Below are 24,866 nucleotides of genomic sequence, written 5' to 3' on the forward strand. Positions count from 1 at the left end.
TTGAACCCTCTGTCCTGCTTCAGGTGTCATAATACTTCTTCTAGATGTCTTGTTTCTTCTCCACCTTCCCACCAAGATTGGGAAATGTTAAACTCAGACGGGTTCATAGTCGTTGGTCCATCAATAATTCTGCTGGTGCTACCCCGGTTGTCATATGTGGTGCGGTCCGATAGTTGAATAAAAGTATATCAGTTTCCTTGAAACTGACCCTGTGGCTTGTCTCTCTTGTCCCTCTTGAAAGTTGGAATTGCCCGCTCAGCTGCCCTGGTATGGGGCAGTCCAAATGTGTTTAGTTCCATTCACCTGCATGAGCCTCAAGAATTCCTCGCTCGTGAAGGAGATGCCATTTTCGGTGACGAGCATCTCTGGGATCCCATGGATGCTGAACAATTGGCTTAGCTGCTCTATGGTGGTCCGTGAAGTAGTGGACGGCATCCGGTATACATCCATCCATTGCGAGTGGGTGTCAATTTGCAGTAGGAATATTGATGCTAAGAAGGGCCCGGTAAAGTCAGCGTGTAAACACACCCAAGGCCACTCTGGCTAATGCCTGGGTTGGAGCAAGGCTGATGGTGAAGGTTTTTGATGCTCCTGTGCGCACGTTGCACACTGCTGTACCAAACTCTCGATATCACTATCGAGCCCCAACTACCACATCTAGCTCCTGGTGAGTATCTTCATTTTGGACATCCCCGGATGTCCTTTGTGCCGGCCCTCTAGAATGGCTTTCCTGCCTTGCCTTGGAACCTAATACACGACTCCCCACAGGAGAATCCTGTCTTCAATACTAAGCTCCTGTGGCTTGTCTGTGAATGCTAGTAGTTCTTCAGCTGTAGTCCCCTATGGAGCATGACATGGTGCAACTTTGCCAATGTAGGATCCTTTAGCGTTCACACACAAATGTGTGAGGCTGTGACAGGCAACGTGTCCATAAATATTAGCGCCAACGCAACTTCATCTGCTACTAGCAAGGACAGGGGGGCATATACACAAATTGAGTTGGCTAAGGGCATCAGCATGCGTGATCCGCAAGCCCAGGTGATACTCAAAGGCATATTCATATACTACCAACAGCAATGTCCATCGCTGGATCCAGGCTGAAGCTATTGATGGTATCACCTTGTCTTCTTTGAGAAGACCGAGTGAAGGTTTGTGATCCTTGATGATTGTGAAGTGCCATCCATAGACGTATTGATAAAACCTTTTAACCGCGAAGATCACAGCCAGTTTCTCCTTTTCAATCTGAGCGTACCTGCACTCTGCCCATAGCCAAGGTTCTTGAAGCGTAGGCTATTGGCCTCTCTGTCCCATCGTCCCCCTGATGGGACAGCACCGCCCCGATGCCATTTGGGGAGGCATCACAGGTGATTACAAGTGGATTATGTCATGATATTTAGATCAGCACATCATGGTGCAATCAAACACACACTGATGGACATGCAGTAGGACCAACCAACACACACATAACATTGCAGCCAATCACCTGTGAGAGCACACGAACAATAAAAACAGGGGACACTACAGTTCCCGCTCATTCCAGCAGCAGCCAGCTCAGAGCACCGAGCTCAGAACCCGCCACTCAGACATTCACCATGTGCTGAGTGCCTCACCCAGATAGTAATAGGACAGGGTCCACAGATTAGCTGGTAATGCACGTACCCAAGTTAGCAGTGTGCTGTTATAATTAAGTAGTAAATAAAATTGAGTTACACCATCTCCAGCCGTGTTGGATTGTTTGTACACCAGAACACCCAACACGACAGATTAGATGGGTTGTAATGTGTTAGTAGCTTAGAAGATAACAGTTGGTTTTTTACTTTGCCGAATGCCTCCTCGTGTGGCACCTTCCATGCCCATTTCAGGTGCTCCTGTAAGAGTGCATGTAACAGTGCCAGTATTGTCACCAGATTTGGGACGAACTTTCCACAATAATTAACGAGCCCGAGGAATGGCCATTGCTGCTTTGTATTCTCAGGTGTAGGGGCCTGCTTGACGGCTCAAACTTTCTCTTCCGCCGGGTGTAAACCATACTTGTCAATCCAGCACCTCAGGAATATGACCTCTCCTGTCTGGAAGACGCATTTGCCCCTTTTTAGGAGGACACCTACCTCCAAGAACTTCCTCTAAGTTATCTAGGTGTTCCTTCATGGTGGTTCCTGCAATCAATACATCATCCAGGTAACCGCCACCGCAGCCTTTGGAGGATGCTCCCCATTACCTCCCCACCACAGGCAGGTGATAATCCAAATGGGAGCCTGGTGTATTAATACAGTCCCTTGTCGGTATTGATGGTCACATATCTCCTGGTCGCCGCGTCCAACTTGGTATGCGTATCCAACTAGGAGAAAGAATGACCCCCAGCCAACTTCGCTTTGAGGTCCTCCACATGCGGCATTCAGTACTCGTCCAAACGTGAAGCCTTATTCACCGTCATTTTACAATCGTCGCACAAGCGGACGGTCTTGTCTGGCTGCAGCACCGGGGTCATTGGGGCTGCCCATTCCGCGAACTGAACTGGGCAAATAATCGCCAAGTTCTCCAGCCGGCTGAGTTCACCGTCCAGCAGGTCATTTGAACTAGGAGCAGGAGTAGGCCGCTCAGCCCTTTGAGCCTGCTTCGCTCTTTAATAAGATCATTACTGATCGGATTGTAACCTCAACCCCACATTCTGCCTTCCCTGGCAACCTTTCACCCCCTTGTTTTGCAAGAATCTATCCAGCTCTGCCTCCACCACATTTTTAAAAAAAAATTTTTTTTTTTATTCTCCTCCTTTTTCACATTTTCTCCCACATTTACATCCATCAACAATAAACAATAATCAGCAAGATATGTCAGTCCCCATAATAACAACGATCCCATCTACCCACTAACCCCCAAACCTCAACCCGCATGTTTACATAAACAAATGGCAAAAAGGAATCAGGGATTACCTGTAGTCACACTTAATCTGACACAGCTCTCCCCCACCCCCCAAACCCCCCCCCCCCCCCCACCCCCCACCCCCCACCGCAGGTCTCCAGCTCCTCCTGTTCACTGCCTCTTGTGAAACTCCTCCTCCCAACCTCGGTTCCTTCCCCCCAACTTTCCACCCGGCTAGACCACTCGGACCCTGTTCTGCCAGGCTCCGATGGCCGCAGCCCCTCCCCCCACCTCACTCCCGTTCACTGGCCGGCTTAAACCGGCCAGCGTGGAGGCCCCCGCCCGGGCTCCTTTCCCACTTGCCCGGCCCTAGGAAAGCCCAAAGATCCCCTTTTAGCACACAAACCCCGCATATCCACCTACACCCCAAAGAACTCTCATTTCGAGTGAAAGTCCCGTGCCTTCCCTTGTCCAAATATATACCACATTGGCTCCTTTAATCTCTACACCCGCGCGCAGTGATACAAAAAAGAAGAAAATACAGTCATGAGGTTACATCGGCACATGGCCATTCCTCAATTTGTCAGTTCTGCCACAGTCCTTCTGCTTTTGCAAACTCCTCCGCTGCTTCCGCCGTTCCAAAATAAAAGTCCCTGAGCTTGTAAGTCACCCTCAGCTTCGCTGGATATACAATGCTGCACCGCACCTTGCTAATGTACAGTGCCCTCTTCACCCGGTTGAAGGCAGCCCGCCTCCTTGCCAGCTCCACCGTAAAGTCCTGGTATACACGTATACCAGCTCCAGCCCACTGCACCACCCGCTTCTGCTTGGCCCAGCTCAGGACCTTCTCCTTCACCCTGTACCTACGGAAGCACAGAGTCACTGCCCTTGGCGGCTCACTCGCCTTTGGTGTAGGCCTCCACGATCGATGAGCCCGATCCAGTTCATATCGGGAGGGATCCTCCCCCTCCCCCAATAGTTTTGCCAGCATCGCGGCAAAGTACTCAGTCGGCTTCGGTCCTTCAACTCCTTCGGGCAGCCCCACAATCCTCAAATTCTGTCGCCTGGATCTGTTTTCCAGGTCTTCCATTTTTCCTCACAGATCCTTGTTAGTATCCATCACCTTCCGCATCTGTTTCCCCATCGAGGCAAGTTGATCACCGTGCTGCAATAACATCTCCTCTACTTCCTTCAGCGCCTCCCCTTGCTCTCGCACCTCCGCCACTGTGCTCGCCACCTCCGTCTTCACCGGGGAAACCGCCTCCTCCACCAGCACACTCAAAACCTCCCTCATCTCCTTCCTCACCGTCTCCACGCATTCCGCAATCTGCACCAACTGCTTTTCAAATTCCGCAGCCATCACCTTAGTTATTTCTTCAGCCGTAAGCAGTGCGGCCTTCCCTGGTGCTCCAGCCTCCATTTTTCCTGGTGACCCCGCGGTGACCTTTCCACTCCCCGACGGAACTCCAGCTGTTTTTTTTCGGCCGTTTTTTGCTCACCCCCGACATTTTTCGCTGTGCCTTTTTTCCGCCTGTGTCTTCACTGTGCCTCCTCCGTGCCTTCTCCCTTCTTCTGCCGCCTCCGCGGACCCTGGGACCGGGCTTAAAGCCCCGAAAATGCCGTTGCCGACCGGGAGCCCTCCATTGTGCGGCCACCTCCCGCCCGCCGTCACCAGAAGTCGCCTCCACCACATTTTGACAAGGATAGTTCCATAGAGTCGTGAACCTCAGAAAAAAATTCTTCTCATCGCTGTCTTAAATGAATGGCCCCTTACATTTAAACTGTGACCCCTAGTTCTCAATTCTCCAATTAGGGGGAAAAATACTCTCTACATCCACCCTGTCAATACCCCTCAGAATCTTCAAGGCTTCGATCAAGGTGCCTTTTACTCTTCAAAACGCCAGTGGATACAAGACTCGCCTGTCTGTCTGTTCCTCATAAGACAAACTGCCCGTTCCAGGCATTCGTCTCGAAATCCTTCTCTGAACTGCTTCCAGTGCAGTAAATAAGGAGGCTAATACTGTATACAGTGCTCTAGATGTGGTCTCAACATTGCCCTGTGTAATTGAAGCATAGCCTCCGACTTTTGCATTCAATTACACTCATAAAAATTATAATATTGGATTAGCTTTCCTATTTCTAAGCTGTACCTACATACTAACATTTACGATTCATGCACTAGGACACCCTGAACCCTCTCCATCCCAGAGCTCGCCAATCTCCCAACTTTTAGATAACATGCTGCTTTTCTATTCTTCTTTTCAAAATGGACAATTTCAGATTTTCCCACACTCTGCTCCACTTGCCAGATTTCTGCTTATTCGCTTAACCTATATATATATATATATATATCCCTTTGTAGCCTCCTTACCTCCCCTTTACAACAAAGACTGCGATTAGAAGAAATGTTTTCTCTGAGGGACGTGAATCTTTGGAACACTCTTTCCTGTAGAGTGGTGGGGGCAGGGTCTTTGAATATTTTTAGGGCAGAGGTAGATTGACTCTCTTATTAAGTCAAGAAACTATGGTTTTCAAAGGCAGGCAAAATGTGTAATGAAGTCATGATTGGATCAACTATGATCATATTGAATGGCAAAGCAGGTTTGAGGGGCCGAATGCTCTACTCCTCTTCCTAAATTGTATGCTGGCATGTAACTTCGCCAATAAAAGGTAAGCTTGATTAACTTTAGCAAAGGAACATGAAACTGGAACTCATACACACTTGTAAGTAGATGCAGGAGCTAAACTTGTGATTATATTGTTTAGGACGATGTGATGTCCTTTAACTTTACTATTCAACAACTCAGTATGTACTGCCCTCTCATCAGTCGTGCCAAGTTTTAACAAGGATGTCTGACTTAATTAAAATTTTAAGATGCAATATTAACTGCACATCACCGGTGGTTCATAAGTGGTCTAAAATGCCACATAAAATATACACATTGTAAACAACAATAAACAGCAGCGAGTAACTTCAAGATCACAATCTAATCTTAAAGGTCAGATTGGTTTCTGTGGTGAATAATTTAAATAATAGAGGTGAAAATAATAGGTCGCTATGTGTAAGCACTGCACTGTGCTTTGGAATAATAACCAGGGAGATTGCTGAATCAAGTCGTATAAACAAATCCAAAAGTCAACTGAATGTATACCTGGAGAGAGAAGGAATTGAAAGGTACAATAGCAAGGGCTAGACCTATTGTCATTTCTTGTTTGTTGAAAAAATTCTTAACTTTTTATGCTGACCATTGTAAGCTTAAATTTTACTCTTCCAAATTTTACTTATTGAACCATGTTTTGCAATTTCTTAGCCTTTCATCACTTTGTTGCAATAAAACACAAACGTGACATTTCACATGCATGTACTTTTACAGTATTAATGCACATATTTAATCCTATGCATGGAATCCCGTGGCACATCTTTCTCAGCAGTTGCTTTCATGAGACTCACCACCTGTAGAGTGGTGGAGGCAGGCCAGACGTTACAGCTAGTGACCTGGTGTACTCTATATAGTCATGGAGATGGATTGTATCGGACCTTGATGCTATACTTCCCAGTCCTTCATTTCACTTCATAGAATCTCGACAGTGCAGAAGACGGCCATTCCGCCCATCGAATCTGGACCGACCCTCTAAAAGAGCGCCTATGCCCCTGCTCTATCCCCGTAATCCTGGACATTAAGAGCAATTTTAGCGTAGCCAATCAAGCAAACTGCGCATCTTTGGACTGTCGGAGGAAACCGGAGCATCCGGAGGGAACGCATGCAGACACAGGGAGAACGTGCAAACTCCACACAGTCAGTCATCCAAGGCTTGAATTCAATCCGAATCCCTGGCGCTGTGAGGCAACAGTGCTAACCATTGTGCTGCCCCAGTCACAATATGCCTATTGATCTAGTTTTTGTCAATTTGACCAGCCAGTAACAATACCAAACACTGTAGAGTGAAGGGTCAGCATCAAGGGCACTTGATACTAATGTAACTTGTTACTGATGTAACGATGATGCAAAGTCACATGACTAAGAGACTGAGATCTGGTGGGAAGCAGAAGTACAACCTTGTGTAGCGTACTGATATATACATAGATCTGCAAATAAACAAGACTGCATTTTACAAATAACATTCCAGGGTAACATTCTTAGGATAACAGGTAAAGAAATCCCTTCCAGACCCCAATCCAAAATAAAACATGGTGGCAGCTGCTGGTTTAGGCCGACTGCCCATGTGCCCCATCGGATGCATGGTGGCAGCCGTAATGGCAGCAGACAGAACATAATGATCCAGAAAATAGTCCAAGAGAAGACTGCGGACCTGAAACATCTTCAAATCCTTGGATAAAGCACAAGAGGAAAAAAGATCGACGACTCACCTGACAATGGGGCATCGTGGATGCTGCAGATGCAAGCAGGCACACAGAGGCAGAGACCAGGCAACAATTAGAACAGATCGCAATCTACAAGCTAAGCCACTGAAGTAGCAATAGATCCAAATTGTCCGCCAAGTGTGGATTCTACATTGCCACTCCCACTATGCAAAGCACTGAAGGCTTGCAATCGGATCAACCCTGGGGCAATTGGAGAATGTGATTCTCCAGATACGGAACAGCTTGCATAAGAGGAACCAGGAGGATCAGATCTGTACTTTATTCTATGCAATAGGAGTCATAGCAGAAAACATTATTGCAAGACAGGGCACTAGTGAGGCTTCAAGCTCATATGAGGGAGGCCTCTGGGCATTCAATTCGGTTTTCATTTGGTCAAAGAAACGTGATATTTGAGCAATGGAAATGTAATAAGAGGGGGCAAAAACTGGGTAAATCCATGGATTCATTTATAAATGACCTGTAGAGAATCGCAGAGGATTGAGACTATGGGATGCTCAGAGATTAATTAATACATAATCATATAGTTGTTGGGGTCTTAGATGAAACCACATCAGATTTTCTGCAAATGAGGGAAGATTTAGCTCTCACAAAGTCAGTATAGATAGCACGAAAGACATAGCGTAGGAAGCTAAACAGAATAGTTGTCCAGGGGAGAAATTAAGCCCCTTGGAAAAAAAAAGAGTCAAGACATTCAATATATCCAACAAAAAAGGGAAAGCGCAGTGAAGCAAAAACCTGTGAAAATTTGGAAAAAGTGTAGAAACTGCCATCTTGAGATGCTCTTGTTGTGGCGGGAAAACCCTGCACAAATGGGAATAATGCTCAGCAGGGGGAGCCAAGTGCCACATATATGGGAAATTAGGACATTTCAAAATAGTCTGCAGATCCAACATCCCTGTAACTCATAGGATGAAGAGATAACAACAAAACTACGTAAAATTCAAGAAGTGGAAGAGCTTCTCAGGAGGGGTTAACAGAAGAGAAAATAATTATTGGAGCATTAAATTTGAAGTCGATGGTCACTCCACAGTATTCAAGCTAGACACTGACACAAGCGCTTCAATATTATCTTATGAAGTAAAATGGCTTAAAAATATCACATTACAGCCATCCTCCATCCATTTGCAAGGTCCAGGGGGGACAGCACTAAAGGTAATAGGCCAGCACTTGACAATATTAAGAAACGAGGGAAAGAGATGTGGAGCACCCATAAGTTATGCAGAACCTGGAGTTATCATTACTGAGCAGAAAAACATGTTTGCAGCGGAGGTCCATTTACAAGGTTGATTAAATTGCTGACGAGCAGTCTAGTGAGGTATTCAGGAATTAATTTACATCCCGATTTGAAAGTTTAGCAATGCTGAAAACAGAATATCGCATGAACCAAAGGGCAGCTGCTAAGCCGATATGATTCCACACAGCGAGGAAGGTCCCTCACCCACTCTGAGACAGAGTCGAGAGAGAGGTTGAACATACACTTCAACAAGAGGTCAGCTCTCCAGTAACCATACCAACAAAGTAGTGTTCTGGATTGATCACAGTATCAAAGTCTAATGGTTCAATTAGAATGTGTGTGGATGTGACTCAATTAAACAGAAGAAACAGAGCACGAGATTCACCCGTTGTTATCAGTGGATGAAAGTCTCACCAAATTATGAAAATACTACCCTCTTCGAAACACTGGATGCTTGCTGCGGCTTTTGAACGTTGCCCCATGACAAAGAATCCAGATTACTAATTACTTTTATCGCCCCATTTGGTCATTATAGTTTTAACTGTTCACCATTTTGATTGTTTCGGCACCTCAGATATTCTAAAGGATTTCTCAGACAATGGAAGACACGGGAGGAGTCATCTACCATATGGGCAACATTCTTCACACAGGGCTCATTAAGGATAGAACATGACAGTTGAGAGCAGTCCTCCGAGTTCTACAAGAGGCAGGTTTGACATTAATCGACAAATGTGAATTTGCAAAGCCTAGATAAAATTCTTATGCCACATTGTGCAAGCTTTGGGGATTACGACTGAGCCACAGAAATCCCCCAACCTTAAAAAAAAAATCACAGAATTACAGAGATTCCTGCAGAGTGAATCACAGAATTGCAAATATTCCTGGGGATTGTCAAATAAGTGTTGTTTTGATACATATTCATTCATGGGAGTCAAGGAGGCAACTGACTACCAAACCTGACGGACATTAGTGAGCTGTTACGATGGCTGTTGCGTCTAGGTCAACAGTGGTGCTGGAATATGGACCAGCAAAATGCTTTTGACAAGATCAAAAATCTCTTCATTTCACTGGAAATTCTACTCCGCTATAACCCAGAGTTACCAACAATTGCAGCAGCGGGCACATCACCAAATAGCTTGGGTGCAGTGTTATTTCAAGTTCAAAGAGATGGACAAAGAAGGCATTTACACATTGCTGGAAGTGCTTTAGGTTGAAACCTGGTTTTACTTTGGGGATTTAGGAGACAGAATCTCTGCCCCCCCCCCCCCCACACTACGCCTCTCCAAACAATGTCATTGTTGCAACAAGGGGAGGGTCACAGGGAGTCCGTACATTTTCCCCAGGGGTGACATGGCCGAGGATTGGTGTTGCGATCCCTATTGAGACCAGTGTGCTAGGCTGACCGATGACGAAAGTGTGCTCTGGTTAGGGAGCTAGACAGGGATCATGACACAGGACCCTGTAGAAATCTTTGCAATTTCGTTTTAATTCTTTCAAAATGTGAGCGAGCCCAGGATTTCTTCACAGGGGCCGGACCCAGCACACCTCCTGGAAGCTGCTACTAGAGCTGGTTTATGCAGCTCATTACTAACTCTTATTTTGTTCCCAGTAAAGGCTTATGATAAATCTCAGGTCTTTCCATTAACTATGACTCTTCGCTGAACCTTGTTCCGCCTTTCATGTTTCACCTTGTCAAACACTTTCTCATCATCTGTGAAGTGCTGATACCTTTTCTCCTGATTTTTATTCTGTTCACAAATCATTCAAAAGTTAAGTATTCCTTGGTGAGTCCTAATTCCCATTTCTAGAGAATTGTCTCTCTTAACTCCTCATCCAATTTCCTTCTCATTATTTCTGATCTGGTGTTCCGGACTAAGACCCAGCATGCATCAGGAGGCCGATGGTGCTGCTATTTAAATTCCAGGCCTTCTAATATTTTCTTGGGGGGGCGGGGAGAATGTGTTTTGAATATAGATCTGGTAAAGTCCGCAGGTAGGATTACCGAGCTGTAGATCGTGAAGCAAAATAGGACCATTTTCTGTAGAGAATTCTTCCTTCCCTAATCTACCCCGCTTGCTTTCTCTACTTTCGTAAACTCCATTGCATGCTCAACCTACGTTGCTGCTTTACCACAGAAACCAGCAGTGCAGTAGAACAGCAGGACCGTAGTTCCTGCCAGCATCTATTTTGTTTAAATCGCTACTTGCTAGCAGTATTACTATTCAACATTGGGCCTTCAATACATTAACTAAAAGCAAAATAAAAATGAAACAAAGTTGTTGCCATTAGCTCACAGTTTTGAGACGCAAGACTGAAGCTGAAAATGTTGGGTTAAAAAAAGGGAGGGGGAATTTTGTCAGGGGCAGAAGCACAAACGGGCACAAAAGAAACGACAGAAAAGATTCATGTCGCATTACATTCATCCCCCACCATATTGCCTGGGCTTACGAAATCCTACCAACTGTCCTGGCTTGAGACAATTCACACCTCTTTAACATGGGGTTACCCCTAATTCTGGATCTGTAAAGACCTAATTACCTGCAAATACTCGCATTCAAAGCATTGTCTTGCTTCTTTGACTTTGTCTATATATATATATATGTTTCTGGAACATACCTTTTTATTCACATGAGGAAGGAGTGGTGCTCCGAAAGCTAGTGATTCAAAACAAACCTGTTGGACTATAACCTGGTGTTGTAAGAATTCTTACTGTGCTCACCCCAGTCCTATGAGTCTATCAGCTCAACTACCCACCCACCCCCATTTCCATCCCCCCGCCCTTCCCTTCACCCCCCAAAAATTCCCTCCCCCACCCCCATCACACCGCCATCACCCGACCATCTTGTTCGGGCCTGTGTGACACCACTCCAGGGCGATGGGCCCGTGTCGGTACTGTCAGTGGGTCACTAGACAAGGCTGGAGAGTGACAATAACTCGCTGTGAGGAAAGCTCTGGTGCTCCTCAGGATCTGATAAAGTCTGACTCCTGTCTTCCTGCTGACACTGCGCTCACACCCATCCTCTGAATGGGGTCTGCATGGGGGCTTTTGATCTTGGACGGCTGTGCCTGGAGTGGTGGGGGTGGGGGACGCAGGGGGGGGGGGGGGGGGGGGGTGTTCTCAGGGATTGGGGATGCCGGAAGACCCACTATGAAGATTAACAGCGGCTTCATATATTTCTGGTCTGACATGGGTTAATGGTGGACAATTGACTGTGACAGATAGCCATCGCCCTAGCTACAGATAGTGACCTCACCAATGGCCACTTAGTGCCCCTTACAGTTCATGATCTTCCGTGGTCTACTGCTATAGCTAGGTGTGTCCACAGCCTGCACATCAGAGGTGGAGGCAGCCTGCTGTTTTCTGCACCCTGTGGCCTTTGATGCCCTTGGTGGATGTCCTCTGGTGGGCTTTGAGAAGAGGGCCCTGACCGACTTATTGGTGTCACTGGCATTGCCTTGCCACCCTGTTCTGCCCACTGTCCTTGAGATGCGCCCGTGTCAGGAGGGGAGGAACCAGAAGAACTGGAGATGGCATAGTCTCCTTGGTGGAGGTCTCGTGTTCGGTTCCAACACCTCCTCACCCCTGAGAGTGCCCATCGGGCCCTGGAGTACTCCATGAGATGGAGAGACAGCTGGAGGAGTGAGTTCCAGAAATCTCCGAGTCAGCTGGCTCTGCCAGCCCTGGTGGCTCTCCATTGTCTGCACTATGGTGCCAGTGATGGTCCTCGGTGAGTGGACCACGCTCTGGGATGCCTCAGCAATGTCCACCTGCATCTGGAACATGTCCCTCATCGACTGGGACATGATGTTGAGGCCTTCAGGCATTCTAAGCCGTGCTTTGGACATCACCACTCAAGATTTGGACATCGTAATCCAGGTTTTCCACTGCGGCCGCCACCCTAGCAGCGTTGACCTGGGTGCCACCCTAGCAGCATTGACGTGGGTGCCACCCTCGCAGCATTGACCTGGGTGCCACCCTAGCCGTGTTGACCTGGGTGCCATCTTAGCAATGTTGACCTGGGTGCCACCCTAGCAACGTTGACCTGGGTGCCACCCTAGCAGCGTTGACCTGGGTGCCACCCTCGCAGCGTTGATCTGGGTGCCACCCTCGCAGTGTTGACCTGGGTGCCATCTTAGCAATGTTGACCTGGGTGCCACCCTAGCAACGTTGACCTGAGTGCCACCCTAGCAGCGTTGACCTGGGTGCCACCCTGGCAGCGTTGACCTGAGTGCCACCCTAGCAGCATTGACCTGGGTGCCACCCTAGCAGCGTTGACCTGGGTGCCACCCTCGCAGCGTTGACCTGGGTGCCACCCTCGCAGCGTTGACCTGGGTGCCACCCTAGCAGTGTTGACCTGGGTGCCATCTTAGCAATGTTGACCTGAGTGCCACCCTAGCAGCGTTGACCTGGGTGCTACCCTAGCAGTGTTGACCTGGGTGCCACATTAACAGCGTTGACCTGGGTGCCACCCTAGCAGCGTTGACCTGGGTGCCACCCTAGCAGCGTTGACCTGAGTGCACCATCTCCTGCGCCTGAAGGCTTTGGGATTCCTCAAATAGCCTTGCAGTCGCTGGAATGTAGCTGACACTCCCTCCTGAATATCGCAGCTCTGGCCTATCATCTACATCAGCTCCGGGAGAACCTTGTCCAAAGTCGCGACATCTGTCTGGGACCAGCTGTGTCCTAGAAGTCAGCCGACCTCCGACTGCTGTCTCTCTTAGATGTTCCTCCCTCCACCTGATGTGCATCAACAGCTGTGTGCTGCTCACCAGATTGTTCCCCCGAAGCCTGTCCACCTATGTCGCCCACCGAGATGTGTGTCTCTGCGCTGGTGGAAGGTGGGCGTGATTGCCGTGATACAGCACCTTTGTTCTCCTTTTCTAATGAGCTCTCCTCTGAGTTGTTCACTTGGATGGCAGGGGGTATGACTCCGGATGGCCCGGCCTCATCAGATCAGTGATCCTGCGTGAGAATGGACATGTGGTCAGTGAGAAGGAAGGATCATTTTGTGAGACATCAACAACTCACTTGAGACAGGTTATCTGGATGAAAGGACAGTGGATCCTCACATCTTTGGTGCAGACTGACCTTACTGTCCAGTCACTGTTCTCTCCTCGGCGACCCCGTGATCTCCAGGGTTCATAAGTGTTGAGAACTCGGATCTCTGATACTCCTCCACCCGTCTTCACCCTTTCCCTCTTATTATGGGCATTCTTCTCCTGTGGGGAGAAAGAGAGGCTTGATGGATCAGGGGTGTCTACTGCAGGTGGCATGTGTGGGCAGTGCACCTCGACATGAAGGAGGTTTTCTGGTGGGTGCCAAGGGGTTCTGAAGAACCAGCTTGATGATCAGATGTTGGGAGGGTGCAGGGTGTCAGCCAATGGATTTCATAGATTATCATAGAATTTACAGTGCAGAAGGAGGCCATTCGGCCCATCGAGTCTGCACCGGCTCTTGGAAAGTGCACCCTTCTCAAAGTCAACAGCTCCACCCTATCCCCATAACCCAGTAACCCCACCCAACACTAAGGGCAATTTTTGGACACTAAGGGCAATTTATTATGGCCAATCCACCTAACCTGCACATCTTTGGACTGTGGGAGGAAACCGGAGCACCCGGAGGAAACCCACGCACACACGGGGAGGATGTGCAGACTCCGCACAGACAGTGACCCAAGCCGGAATCGAACCTGGGACCCTGGAGCTGTGAAGCAATTATGCTACCCACAATGCTACCGTGCTGCCCTGCTGGATTGGGGGGGTAGGAAGTGCGGGGAGGAGGTTTGAAAATTGAGGGGTGGTAGGCGCGACTGATGCCAGAAGAGAGGTTGCAACTTACCTTTGCAGCTGGTTGGAGGTCCTTCATCTTCCGCCATTGGATAGCAGCCCGCCTGGTCATGCAACCTGTACTCACTGCAGCTGCCACTGCCTCCTAGACGGCATTACTAACCCTGCTGATGGTTGTCCGACCTCCTCGGGGGCAACAGGATGCCCCGCCTCACTTCGACGTCATTGAGAAGCATGGCCAGGTTGGCAACCCCAAAGCAAGGAGCAAGTCACTGCGCTGCCATCCTCATCTCTTGACTGGGGGTGAGTGCTGAGGGAACGTTTGAAAGCAGTTCCCCCAGTTAACCGCAAACAGCTGAGACATGTCGAGCAAATCAGACGAAGTGGGAGTCAGGAATGTCGAGATTCGCGTGGGGAGTAATTTTTGGGACTAAGTGCAGTTGAATATGGGCCGGGATCTTGTCAATGAGGCCGATGCGAAACACCCTACCAAACTGGCTCACAATGACACTGAAACCTTTCCGCTAAATTGTGGCCATTGTGAAATTTTCATTGTCTGATGAAGTAATAAAATCCCTCCTTTCAAGAATCTTTTGCACCATCAGGATTGAATTCTGGGACAGAATCTTTCTTCCCTTCTGTGAGAGCAGAGAGTCAGATGGCTCTGCGGGTGATAATGTGACTCTTTTGCTGCTACTCGTTAATCCATTCTTCTACTTTTTCCTCCATCTTAAATTGAGCTGCTGTAGCCACCTGAGTTGACCAAGTCCCGATTTAAAATGGCGAACGGCAAAGGCTGAAGGGAAATTCAGCCAACACAGGCATAAACCAGAAGGTGCAAGTTTGCTGTATATTTAACTCTGCAAAGGCCCAGACAGCATCGATACTAGCAGCCATCTGCATAATAATGTAGCAACCATCTACATACTAATAAGCAATCCCTGGGAACAATAGCAACATTTGGGACAAACAAAATTAAGCCAGACTCCCCGGCGCCAGCAGGAGCCAACACAAAAGAGGTTAACGGACACCTCAAGACCGCCCATCGATCAGGGAACCGCTCCAGTATTGGAGAAATCGAACCAAGCGATTGGAACAAAGTCCAATCACCTAGAACCAGGTACAGGGTCTGCCCCGGAAGGCGAGAAGCCCCTGGGGACTATAAAGTTAAGCCCCCAAGTTCAAATCGTTCTTCTTGACCGGGTCACCCAGCAACGCGAACCAACATTGACTGTGACCGGTCCAACGGCCGCCGAGAAATCGTAAGTCTTAAGTCAACGCTCGCTATGAGATACGCGCTCCTAGCTATCAATCCGTACCAACTTCGAATCCCGCAGACTCAGAACACGAACGAAAGGCAATTTGTTCCCCTGACCTGGTGGGCCAGTCCGAAGTTAAGTACAGGCCTGTTAGCTGTAGAAGTAGCTTAGACGTAGAATTTGTGCATGAGCAGCGATTACTGTGTATAATAAATGTGCTTTGATTTAAATCTTACTAATCGTGTATTGAGTTATTTATTGGTCATTACTCAAACTTGAACCTCGTGGCGGTATCATAAAGATACCTGGCGACTCGAGAGCAAAGGTTATAAAACAGAGCCAAGTGAACCAACCAAAAGTTAGCAACACTGTGCACTGGTTATTCTTTCTGCAAGGTATCTTGATGATCTTTTGGTACATATTTGACGTGTCAAGTGGCTGGGAGGTTGCCGCTAGAATTGGCGGTGGGAAAAATCTAAAGGTTCCCCGCATGTCTTTAGATTAATGAACCGCAGTGATTACTGGTAAGTTATTATTAATCACAATGCATAAGACCATAACATATAGGAGCAGAATTAGGCCACTCGGCCCATTGAGTCTGCTCCATCATTCAATCATGGCTGATATTTTTTCATCCCCATTCTCCTGCGTTCTCCCCATAACCCCTGATCCCCTTATTGATCAAAAACCTATCTATCTCTGTCTTAAAGACACTCAGTGATTTGGCCTCGACAGCCTTCTGCGGCAAAGAGTTCCACAGATTCACCACCCTCTGGCTGAAGAAACAACTCCTCATCTCTGTATTAAAGCATCGGCCCTTTAGTCTGAGATGGTGTCCTCTGGTTCTAGTTTTTCCTACAAGTGGAAACATCCTCTCCATGTCCACTCTATCCAGGCCTCGCAGTATCCTGTAAGTTTCAATAAGATCCCCCCCTCATCCTTCTAAACTCCAACGAGTACAGACCCAGAGTCCTGAGCCGTTTCTCATACGACAAGTTCGTCATTCCAGTTTGATCCCTGAACATCTAGGGTCTAATTATACTCATGCTGCATGAAAAGGGCCGGTATTCTCCCACCGTTGGGATTCCCTGGTCCCGGCAGCAGCGCACCCCTGCCTGTGGCTTTCCCGGCAAAAACCCCAGGTGACTGCAATGGGAAACCTTACTGACAAGCAGCGGGAGTAGAGAATCTTGCCGATAGCGTACGGTGCACTGCTGAGAAACACATGGCTGAGAGGGGGGGGGGATACAATCCCGCCCCCTTTTTTCCTGTTAACCATCACGGGGTTGACATTTATGCAAGTTCGACCTACACCGGTCATTCAAACATTGAGAAAGTTAAATGTTCGCCTCCTGTCCCAATTTTGAACGATAACACACCCAGTCTATGAAAATATGTAAAACGTTTAATTTACGTAGTTAGAATAAGAAAAGAAAAAGCAACACTCCATTAAATTTGAAAGCAAACATCTGTCAACTGTACTTAACACTTCATATATAACCCAATGGCACAGAGGTATGAGAGTGCTTAGGTTGGTGATGTGTGTTGTTGAGGAAATGCATCAGTTAAGTTCCTGATTGTTGCCGCCCTTTCCCAGGCCACTTAGTCCTGTGGTACCAGGGCATTCCAAATTAGGAGAGAGAAAAATTGACACCATTTGTCAGACCCCCCACAGCAATCCTGCTTTCTGTCAACCAGCAATGAAGCCCAATCAGAGGCAGTCATGGAGAAATGTAGCTCAGGTTGCTCTATTCCTCTAGCTGACAGCTGCAACTCATCTTCCTTCTGGGGGAAAGCGAAAGCAGGCATCATGTACAGCAGGACAAAACACCCTGGGAAACAAGATACCACTTTAACTCACATAAGTGTGCAGTCATCAGCAATGAAGACAACCCAAGTAGGTCAAAAGCAAAATGAAACCTATTTTTCTTCCCTGTTGTATAAATTCTGGATCAACTAAGAGCCAAATTCCCTTTGGGTAGAGTGGGGAAGTAAATTAACCTTTCTTCTCCTCTTCCTTCTTTCAGACCTCCCAACCCTTGCCAATCATTTGTAAAATTCTAAGATGTGCTCAGATGAAGAGGACTTTTTGGGGCATTCAACTGTATGCTTCCAAAGTACCCATGCTGTGAACCTCTCACAGCGACTGATTTCCACCTTCACTGCCTGACTGAGGACATGGCAGAGTAGGCTGCTCACTGTTTCCCAATCCATTTTATTTTCATCCTGTTTTGACTTCAATAAGCTGAAAGTTGGGCAAATAATACAACTGGTACCCAATCTGTTACACCAGATTGGCAGTCAGGCAGTGAAGGTCGAAATGAGTCAGGAATCGCAGCCTTGGACACCCTTCCTGACAATTGATTTCCCAACAAACAGTGTCAGCAGCTCGTCTGTTAATAAGGAGACAATGGCCCAGATCTCAGGTCCCCAGATCACCAGAGACTGGGCTTATAACCCATTATATACTTTGAGGCTCCCAGAAATCCTAATCCCCTGATTACATGAGAATTGTTCAGGAAATTTGGGCAAATTCCCCCGCTTCCCAGGACCCACCAAAAAAACTTTGATAGTTCTGACTTACTAACGTGAAATATTACCCAGGAAGTGTTGGACAGAAGGGTCCTAGACTAATTCCTAGGTAACTATCCAACTGCCCCCTTAATCACTCACACTGACCACCTTTAATTCCACCTCCCTTGACCCCCTGACTCCTCCCAAGACTCACCTGCACACTCGCCCACCTACCATCCTACCCAGATGTGATCTACTCACCTACCCACTTACCTCATCCACCTACCTATTAAACAACTGTGGTAGTCTGTGTAGAGGTATTACGGTACCTGGTAATGCTGGAACACCATTGGTAGATATTGTATGTTTCCTATTGGTCAAGCTGTATGGTAGTTCCGCCCTGCAAGGTGGGGTATAAGAGCCCGTGCCGCCCCAGCAGCCTTCATTCTGTACCTGAGCTGCTACGGGAAACATCTAGCTTATTAAAGCCTTCAGTTGGACTACAACCTCGCTTTAGTGGTCATTGATCGTGCATCAATTTAATAAGCTAGACTTAAAAGGATGGAGCTCTGATTCAAGCTGGAGTGTCTGCAACTCAGCCCCCACGCGGCGAACTCAGCGGCAAACTTCAAGCACTGGCTGGCGTGTTTTAAAGGATATCTCGGAACAGCCAAAAACACACCCACGGGAAAACAGAAAATGCAAGTCCTGCACTCGAGGGTGAGCCCGGAAATTCACACCCTCATCGAGGACGCGGAAGACTTCGATGCAGCAATAGAGCTGCTAAAAGGACATTATATTCGCCCGGTAAACCAGGACTACGCCTGACATCTGCTAGCAATGAGGCGACAAATCCCTGACGAATCGCTGGAAGAATTCTACCATGTGCTCCTGTTGTTGGGGAGAAAGTGCAGCTGCCCGCAGGTTTCAGCGAGCGACCACACAGAACTCTTGATCCGGGACGCTTTCGTGGCAGGTATGCTGTCCTCCCAAATCCGCCAGCGATTGCTGGAAAAAGACATCCTAGGCCTCAAGGAGGCATGGGCCCTTGCAGGCTCCCTGGATGTGGCCTCCAGAAACACCCGCACATACGTTCCTGACTGCACGGCAGCCCTCTGGGCAGCATGGAACCCCTCCGCAGCCGACCCCGAGACATCCTCCATCCCCCCACAAGCTTGTGCTGCAAGGTGGCCTGGCAACCCCGGGGGGCCCCGTTGCTACTTTTGTGGGCAGGCCAAGCACCCCCGGCAGTGCTGCCCGGCCCGCACATCCACCTGCAAGGGATGCGGTAAAAAGGGGCACTTCGTGGTGGTATGCCAGGCCCGTGCGGTCGCAGCGGTCTCCGGCGGCGAATGCGGACCGCCAGCACAAACCTCTCCACAGTCCCCGTGCGGCCAGCGGGTGCCGCCATCTTCCTATTCCAGGGCCACGTGTGGCTCCCGGGCACCGCCATCTTGTCCTCACCACGTTCGATGGACAGGCGCCGCCATTTTGTGCACCCCCAGCCATTTGCGACCAAAGGGTGCCGCCATCTTGGATGGACTCCCAGGACCCCAGCTTGGCTGACCACACACCGCCCGAAGAGAACACTCAACTGCTGAGATTAGCCTCAGTGACCCTGGATCAGTCCCGGCCTTGAACACTCTCAACTGCTACAACAGCTGTACTAATCAACGGGCATGAGACGTCCTGCTTAATCGACTCTGAGAGCACGGAGAGCTTCATACACCCCGACACGGTAAGGTGCTGTTCTCTCCTCGTCCACCCCGTTAATCAAAAGATCTCCCTGGCCTCCGGTTCCCACTCAGTAGAGATAAAGGGGTTTTGTGAAGCAAACCTCACAGTCCAGGGGCGTTTAAAAATTACTGGCTCTACGTCCTTCCCCACCTCTGCGCGGCCACACTCCTAGGTTTAGACTACCAGTGTAATCGCCAAAGTCTAACTTGCAAATTCGGCGGCCCTATACCCCCCTCACTGTCTGCGGCCTCGCAACCCTCATGGTCGATCAGCCTTCCCTGCTTGCGAACCTCACCCCGGATTGCAAACCCATCGCCACCAGGAGCAGATGGTACAGTGCCCAGGATCGGATATTTATTAGGTCAGAGGTCCAACGGCTACTGAGGGAAGGAGTCATTGAAGCTAGCAACAGTCCCTGGAGATCTCAAGTAGCGGTGGTAAAGACCGGGGAGAAGCATAGGATGGTCATCGGCTACAGTCAGACCATCAACAGGTTTACGCAGCTGGACGCGTACCCTCTCCCCCGCATATCCGACCTGGTAAACAGGATCGCACATTACAAGATCTTCTCCACGGTGGATTTTAAGTCCGCCTACCACCAGCTCGCCATCCGCACTAGTGACCGCAAATACACTGCCTTCAAGGCAGACGGGTGGCTCTATCACTTCTTAAGGGTTCCCTTCGGTGTCACCAACGGGGTCTCGGTCTTCCAGCGCGAGATGGACCGAATGGTTGACCGGTACGGTTGACGGGCAACATTCCCGTATCTCGATAATGTCACCATCTGCGGCCACGCCCAGCAGGTCCACGACACCAACCTCCGAAAATTCCTCCAGACCGCAAAGATCCTTAACCTTACATACAACAAGAATAAATGCGTGTTTAGCACCAACCGCCTAGCCATCCTCGGCTACGTAGTGCGAAATGGAGTTATAGGCCCCGACCCTGAACGCATGCACCCCCTTATGGAGTTCCCCCTCCGTCACTGCTCCAAGGCCCTGAAGCGCTGCCTAGGGTTTTTCTCTTACTCTGCCCGGTGGGTCCCCAACTATGTGGACAAGGCCCGTCCCCTGATCCAATCCACAGTTTTTCCCCTGTCGATAGAGGCCTGCCAGGCCTTCAGCCGCATCAAAGCAGACATTGCAAAGGCCACAATGCACGCCATCGACAAGTCCCTCCCCTTCCAGGTCGAGGGCGACGCGTCTGACGTAGCTCTGGCAGCCACCCTCAACCAAGCGGGCAGACCCGTGGCCTTCTTCTCATGTACCCTCCATGCTTCCGAAATCCGCCACTCCTCAGTCAAAAAGGAGGCCCAGGCCATAGTAGAAGCTGTGCGACATTGGAGGCATTACCTGGCCGGCAGGAGATTCACTCTCCTCACTGACCAACGTTCGGTTGCTTTCATGTTCGATAATGCACAGCGGGGCAAGATAAAAAACAATAAGATCTTGCGGTGGAGGATCGAACTCTCCACCTACAACTACGAGATCTTGTATCGTCCCGGGAAGCTAAACGAGCCTCCTGATGCCCTGTCTCGCGGCACATGTGCCAACGCACAAGTGGACCGCCTCCGAGCCCTCCACGAGGACCTCTGCCACTCGGGGGGGTCACTCGCTTTTTCCACTTTATCAAGACCCGCAACGTGCCCTACTCCATCGAGGAGGTCAGGACAGCCACCAGGGACTGCCAAATCTGCACGGAGTGCAAACCGCACTTCTACCGGCCAGAGAAAGCGCACCTGATAAAGGCTTCCCGTCCCTTTGAACGCCTCAGCATGGACCTCAAAGGCCCCCTCCCCTCCACCGACCGCAACACGTACTTCCTGAACACGATTGACGAGTACTCCCGGTTCCCATTCACCATCCCCTGCCCCGACATGACCGCAACCACCGTCATCAAAGCCCTCCAGAGCATCTTTGTACTGTTCGGGTTCCCCGCTCACATACATAGTGATAAGGGGTCCTCCTTTATGAGCGACGAACTGCGTCAATTCCTGCTCAGCAAGGGCATTGCCTCGAGCAGGACAACCAGTTACAACCCCTGGGGTAACAGACAGGTAGAGAGGGAGAACGGAACGGTCTGGAAGACCGTCCTACTGGCCCTACGGTCCAGGAATCTCCCAGTCTCCCGCTGGCAGGAAGTCCTCCCGGATGCCCTCCACTCCATCCGGTCTCTGCTTTGTACCACAACCAACCAAACACCTCACGAACGCCTCCTTGTCTTCCCCTGGAAGTCCTCCTCTGGGACCTCGCTCCCGACCTGGCTGGCAGCTCCCGGGCCCATCCTGCTCCGAAAACACGTGCGGGTGCACAAGTCGGACCCGTTGGTCGAGAGGGTACATCTTCTCCACGCTAACCCCCAGTACGCCTACGTGGCGTACCCCGACGGCCGACAAGATACGGTTTCCCTACGAGACCTGCCGCCCATCGGAGCCCCATGCACACCCCAGCCACCAGTCCCACCCATCCTCCCACCAGTGCACCTTACAGGAGGATCGGTCCTTCCGCCGGCCCTGTCTAGGCCCCCCCACCCAACGATGCACCCCGCAGACGCTCCCTTTTCAGGTCAACCATTTTCCCCACCAGCGCCGTCTAGGGGTGTCGAAGCTGCCACAGAGATCGAGGCCACGCTCCCGGAGTCACAGACACCCGAGCCTCCACCGGAGTCACCACCGAAGCTTCGATGATCGCAGAGGACAGCGAGGGCCCCCGAACGACTGATTGCTTCATTTTAAAGTGTATAGTTAATTATGAATCATAAATTGTAAATAGTAAATAGAATTGTAAATAGTTACAAAAAGTTACTAGAATAACACATCCCTACATCCTGAAGACCACCACATCATCAACACCACTCGAAGCTCACCTTAATTCAGTTATGATTTTCCTCACACTAAAAGCAATATATTTCAATATTTAGTCTGTTGAAAATGCTATATATAGAAATCAATGAGCGATTTAGAGGAAACAGCCACAGGAATAAGAAGAAGTAAGTAAAAACAAATGAGCATTTATATGATCAATACCTTTGCTTCCAATAGTTCTCTTCACTGTTCCAATCTCCAGCCTTTGCCTCGACTCTTGTTCCTTCACAAAGCTGTTGAACCACCTCTGTCTCAAATGGCCAATTTCGGGATGTCCTGTTATCAGCCAACGCGGTCCAAATTTCCTGTTCAGCACTGGCTCTTCCCACACCCGCATGCTTACTGCCATTTTGGACTTGTACTTCATGCTGTATATTGTTTCGTGACCAGGGATATCTTTGTCTAGGAGAGTTGTGGCGGAAGCTGGCACTGCCTGGCTGTTGGAGACACCACGTGGGCCCAGTTGGATGGAAAAGCCTGACCGCTGCAATAGCAGCAGGCTGCCAGCCATCAGGTAGGCCACAATGAGGAAAACGAAAAGTATGGGTGTCCGCCGGAGAAATCTCTGTAGTCTGACAAAGGGTTTGGCCATGCCCTTCACCCCTCGCTTCCACCTCAAGCACGGTTAGTCTTTGAGGCTGCGCAAATCATTCCATTCTGTTGAGGTTCTCAAAAAACTGCATTTTGTTGAACTTGAAATTCCTTCTTTTTGAGCGGCATCAGGGAGCAGCACACATCACCACGTATAAATGTGCGACATTTCCAAATACTGAAAAAATGCTTCTTCCGTGTTATAATCCTCTCTTTTCAGATAGGTGTTTAGCCAATGCATGCCGAAGCCTGAACGAAGGACGAATGAGTCCAAAAGCAGCTCTGGAACCTAACGAGAAAAAAATAAACATTTGAATTTGTCCTTATTTCTCTTCAGTTATTCATTTCCCAACAATACGTTAACTTGCAATTAGTTTATAGCTTATGCATAGTAAAGGAGAGGTGGTGGTGCAGTAACCCAGCATAATGCACTGAGGACCCGGGGTCGAATCCGACGATGGTACTTGGTGAAATTTGAATTCAAGAAAAATCTGGACTTAAAGGTCTAATGATGATCATGAAACTATTGTCGATTGTGGTAGAAAACCCATCTGATTCACTCATGTACTTTCTGGAAAAAACATCTGCTGTCCTTACCTGGTCCGGCATTCACTGTATCATAACTGAGACTCTCAATGATTTGCAAAATATGGCTGAAATGATGTCAAATGCATCATTTATTTTCAGGTAAGAAGAAAATTGAGGAAACGTATATTTCACCCAGACAGCGGTTGGAGCGTGGAATGAATCATGGGATCCCTACAGTGCAGAAGGTGGCCATTCAGCCCATCAGGCCTACACCAACCCTGCATAGGCCCACTCCCACGCAACCCCGCCTAATCTTTGGGCACCAATGGACAATTTAGCATGGACAATCGAACAAACATGCACATCTTTGGACTGTGGAAGGAGCACCCGGAGGCGACCCACGCAGACACGGGAGAATGTGCAAACACCACACAGTCACCCAAGACAGGAATAGAACCCGGATCCCTGGCGCTGCAGTCCATGTGGCCTGGGTACACCCACAGTGCTCTTAAGGAAGGAGTCACAGGATTTCGACTCAGCGACAGTGAAGGAACAGTGTGAAGGAACGGCGATATATTTCCAAGTCAGGATGTTGAATGGCTTGGAAGGGAAGCTCCAGGTGGTAATATTCCCATGTATCTGTTGTCCTTGTCCTTCTAGCTGGTAGTACTCATGGATTTTGAAGGTGCAGCCTAAGGAACCTTGGTGAGTTCCTGCAGTACATCTTGTAGACGGTACACACTGCTGCCACAGTTCATCGATGGTGAAGGAAGTGAATATTTGTGGAAGGGATAGCAGTCAAGTGGGCTGCATTTTCCTGGATATGTTGAGCTTCTTGAATGTTGTTCTAGCTGCACTCATCCAGGCAAGTGGAAAGTATTCCATTACATTCCTGACTGAGAATCATAGAATCCCAATAGTGCAGGCCATTCGGTCCATTGCGTCTGTACTGACTTCCGAAAGAGCACCCTACCTAGGTCCAATTCCCACCCCCCTCCCAAATCCCTTGTGCCTTTAGATGGTGGGCAGGCTTCGGGGAATCAGGAAATGAATTACTCGTAGCTGGATTCCGAGCCTTATCCTACTCTGGTAGCCAAACTATTTACATGG

At 49.0% G+C, this 24,866-nt stretch overlaps 1 protein-coding gene across 1 annotated transcript in view; it reads right to left on the reverse strand.

The window, feature by feature from the left end:
• wscd1a (WSC domain containing 1a) overlaps positions 1-24,866 on the reverse strand; it is a 230,469-nt gene that overhangs the window by 129,798 nt on the left and 75,805 nt on the right. The window contains exon 2 of the mRNA XM_072469546.1: positions 22,800-23,517. Within this exon, the coding sequence (XP_072325647.1) occupies positions 22,800-23,229 (430 nt within the window). The 5' untranslated portion in view covers positions 23,230-23,517. The remainder of the gene's footprint in view (positions 1-22,799; positions 23,518-24,866) is intronic.

The sequence above is a fragment of the Scyliorhinus torazame genome, chromosome 12 (genome assembly GCF_047496885.1).
Source record: "Scyliorhinus torazame isolate Kashiwa2021f chromosome 12, sScyTor2.1, whole genome shotgun sequence".
NCBI classification, from domain to species: Eukaryota; Metazoa; Chordata; class Chondrichthyes; order Carcharhiniformes; family Scyliorhinidae; genus Scyliorhinus; species Scyliorhinus torazame.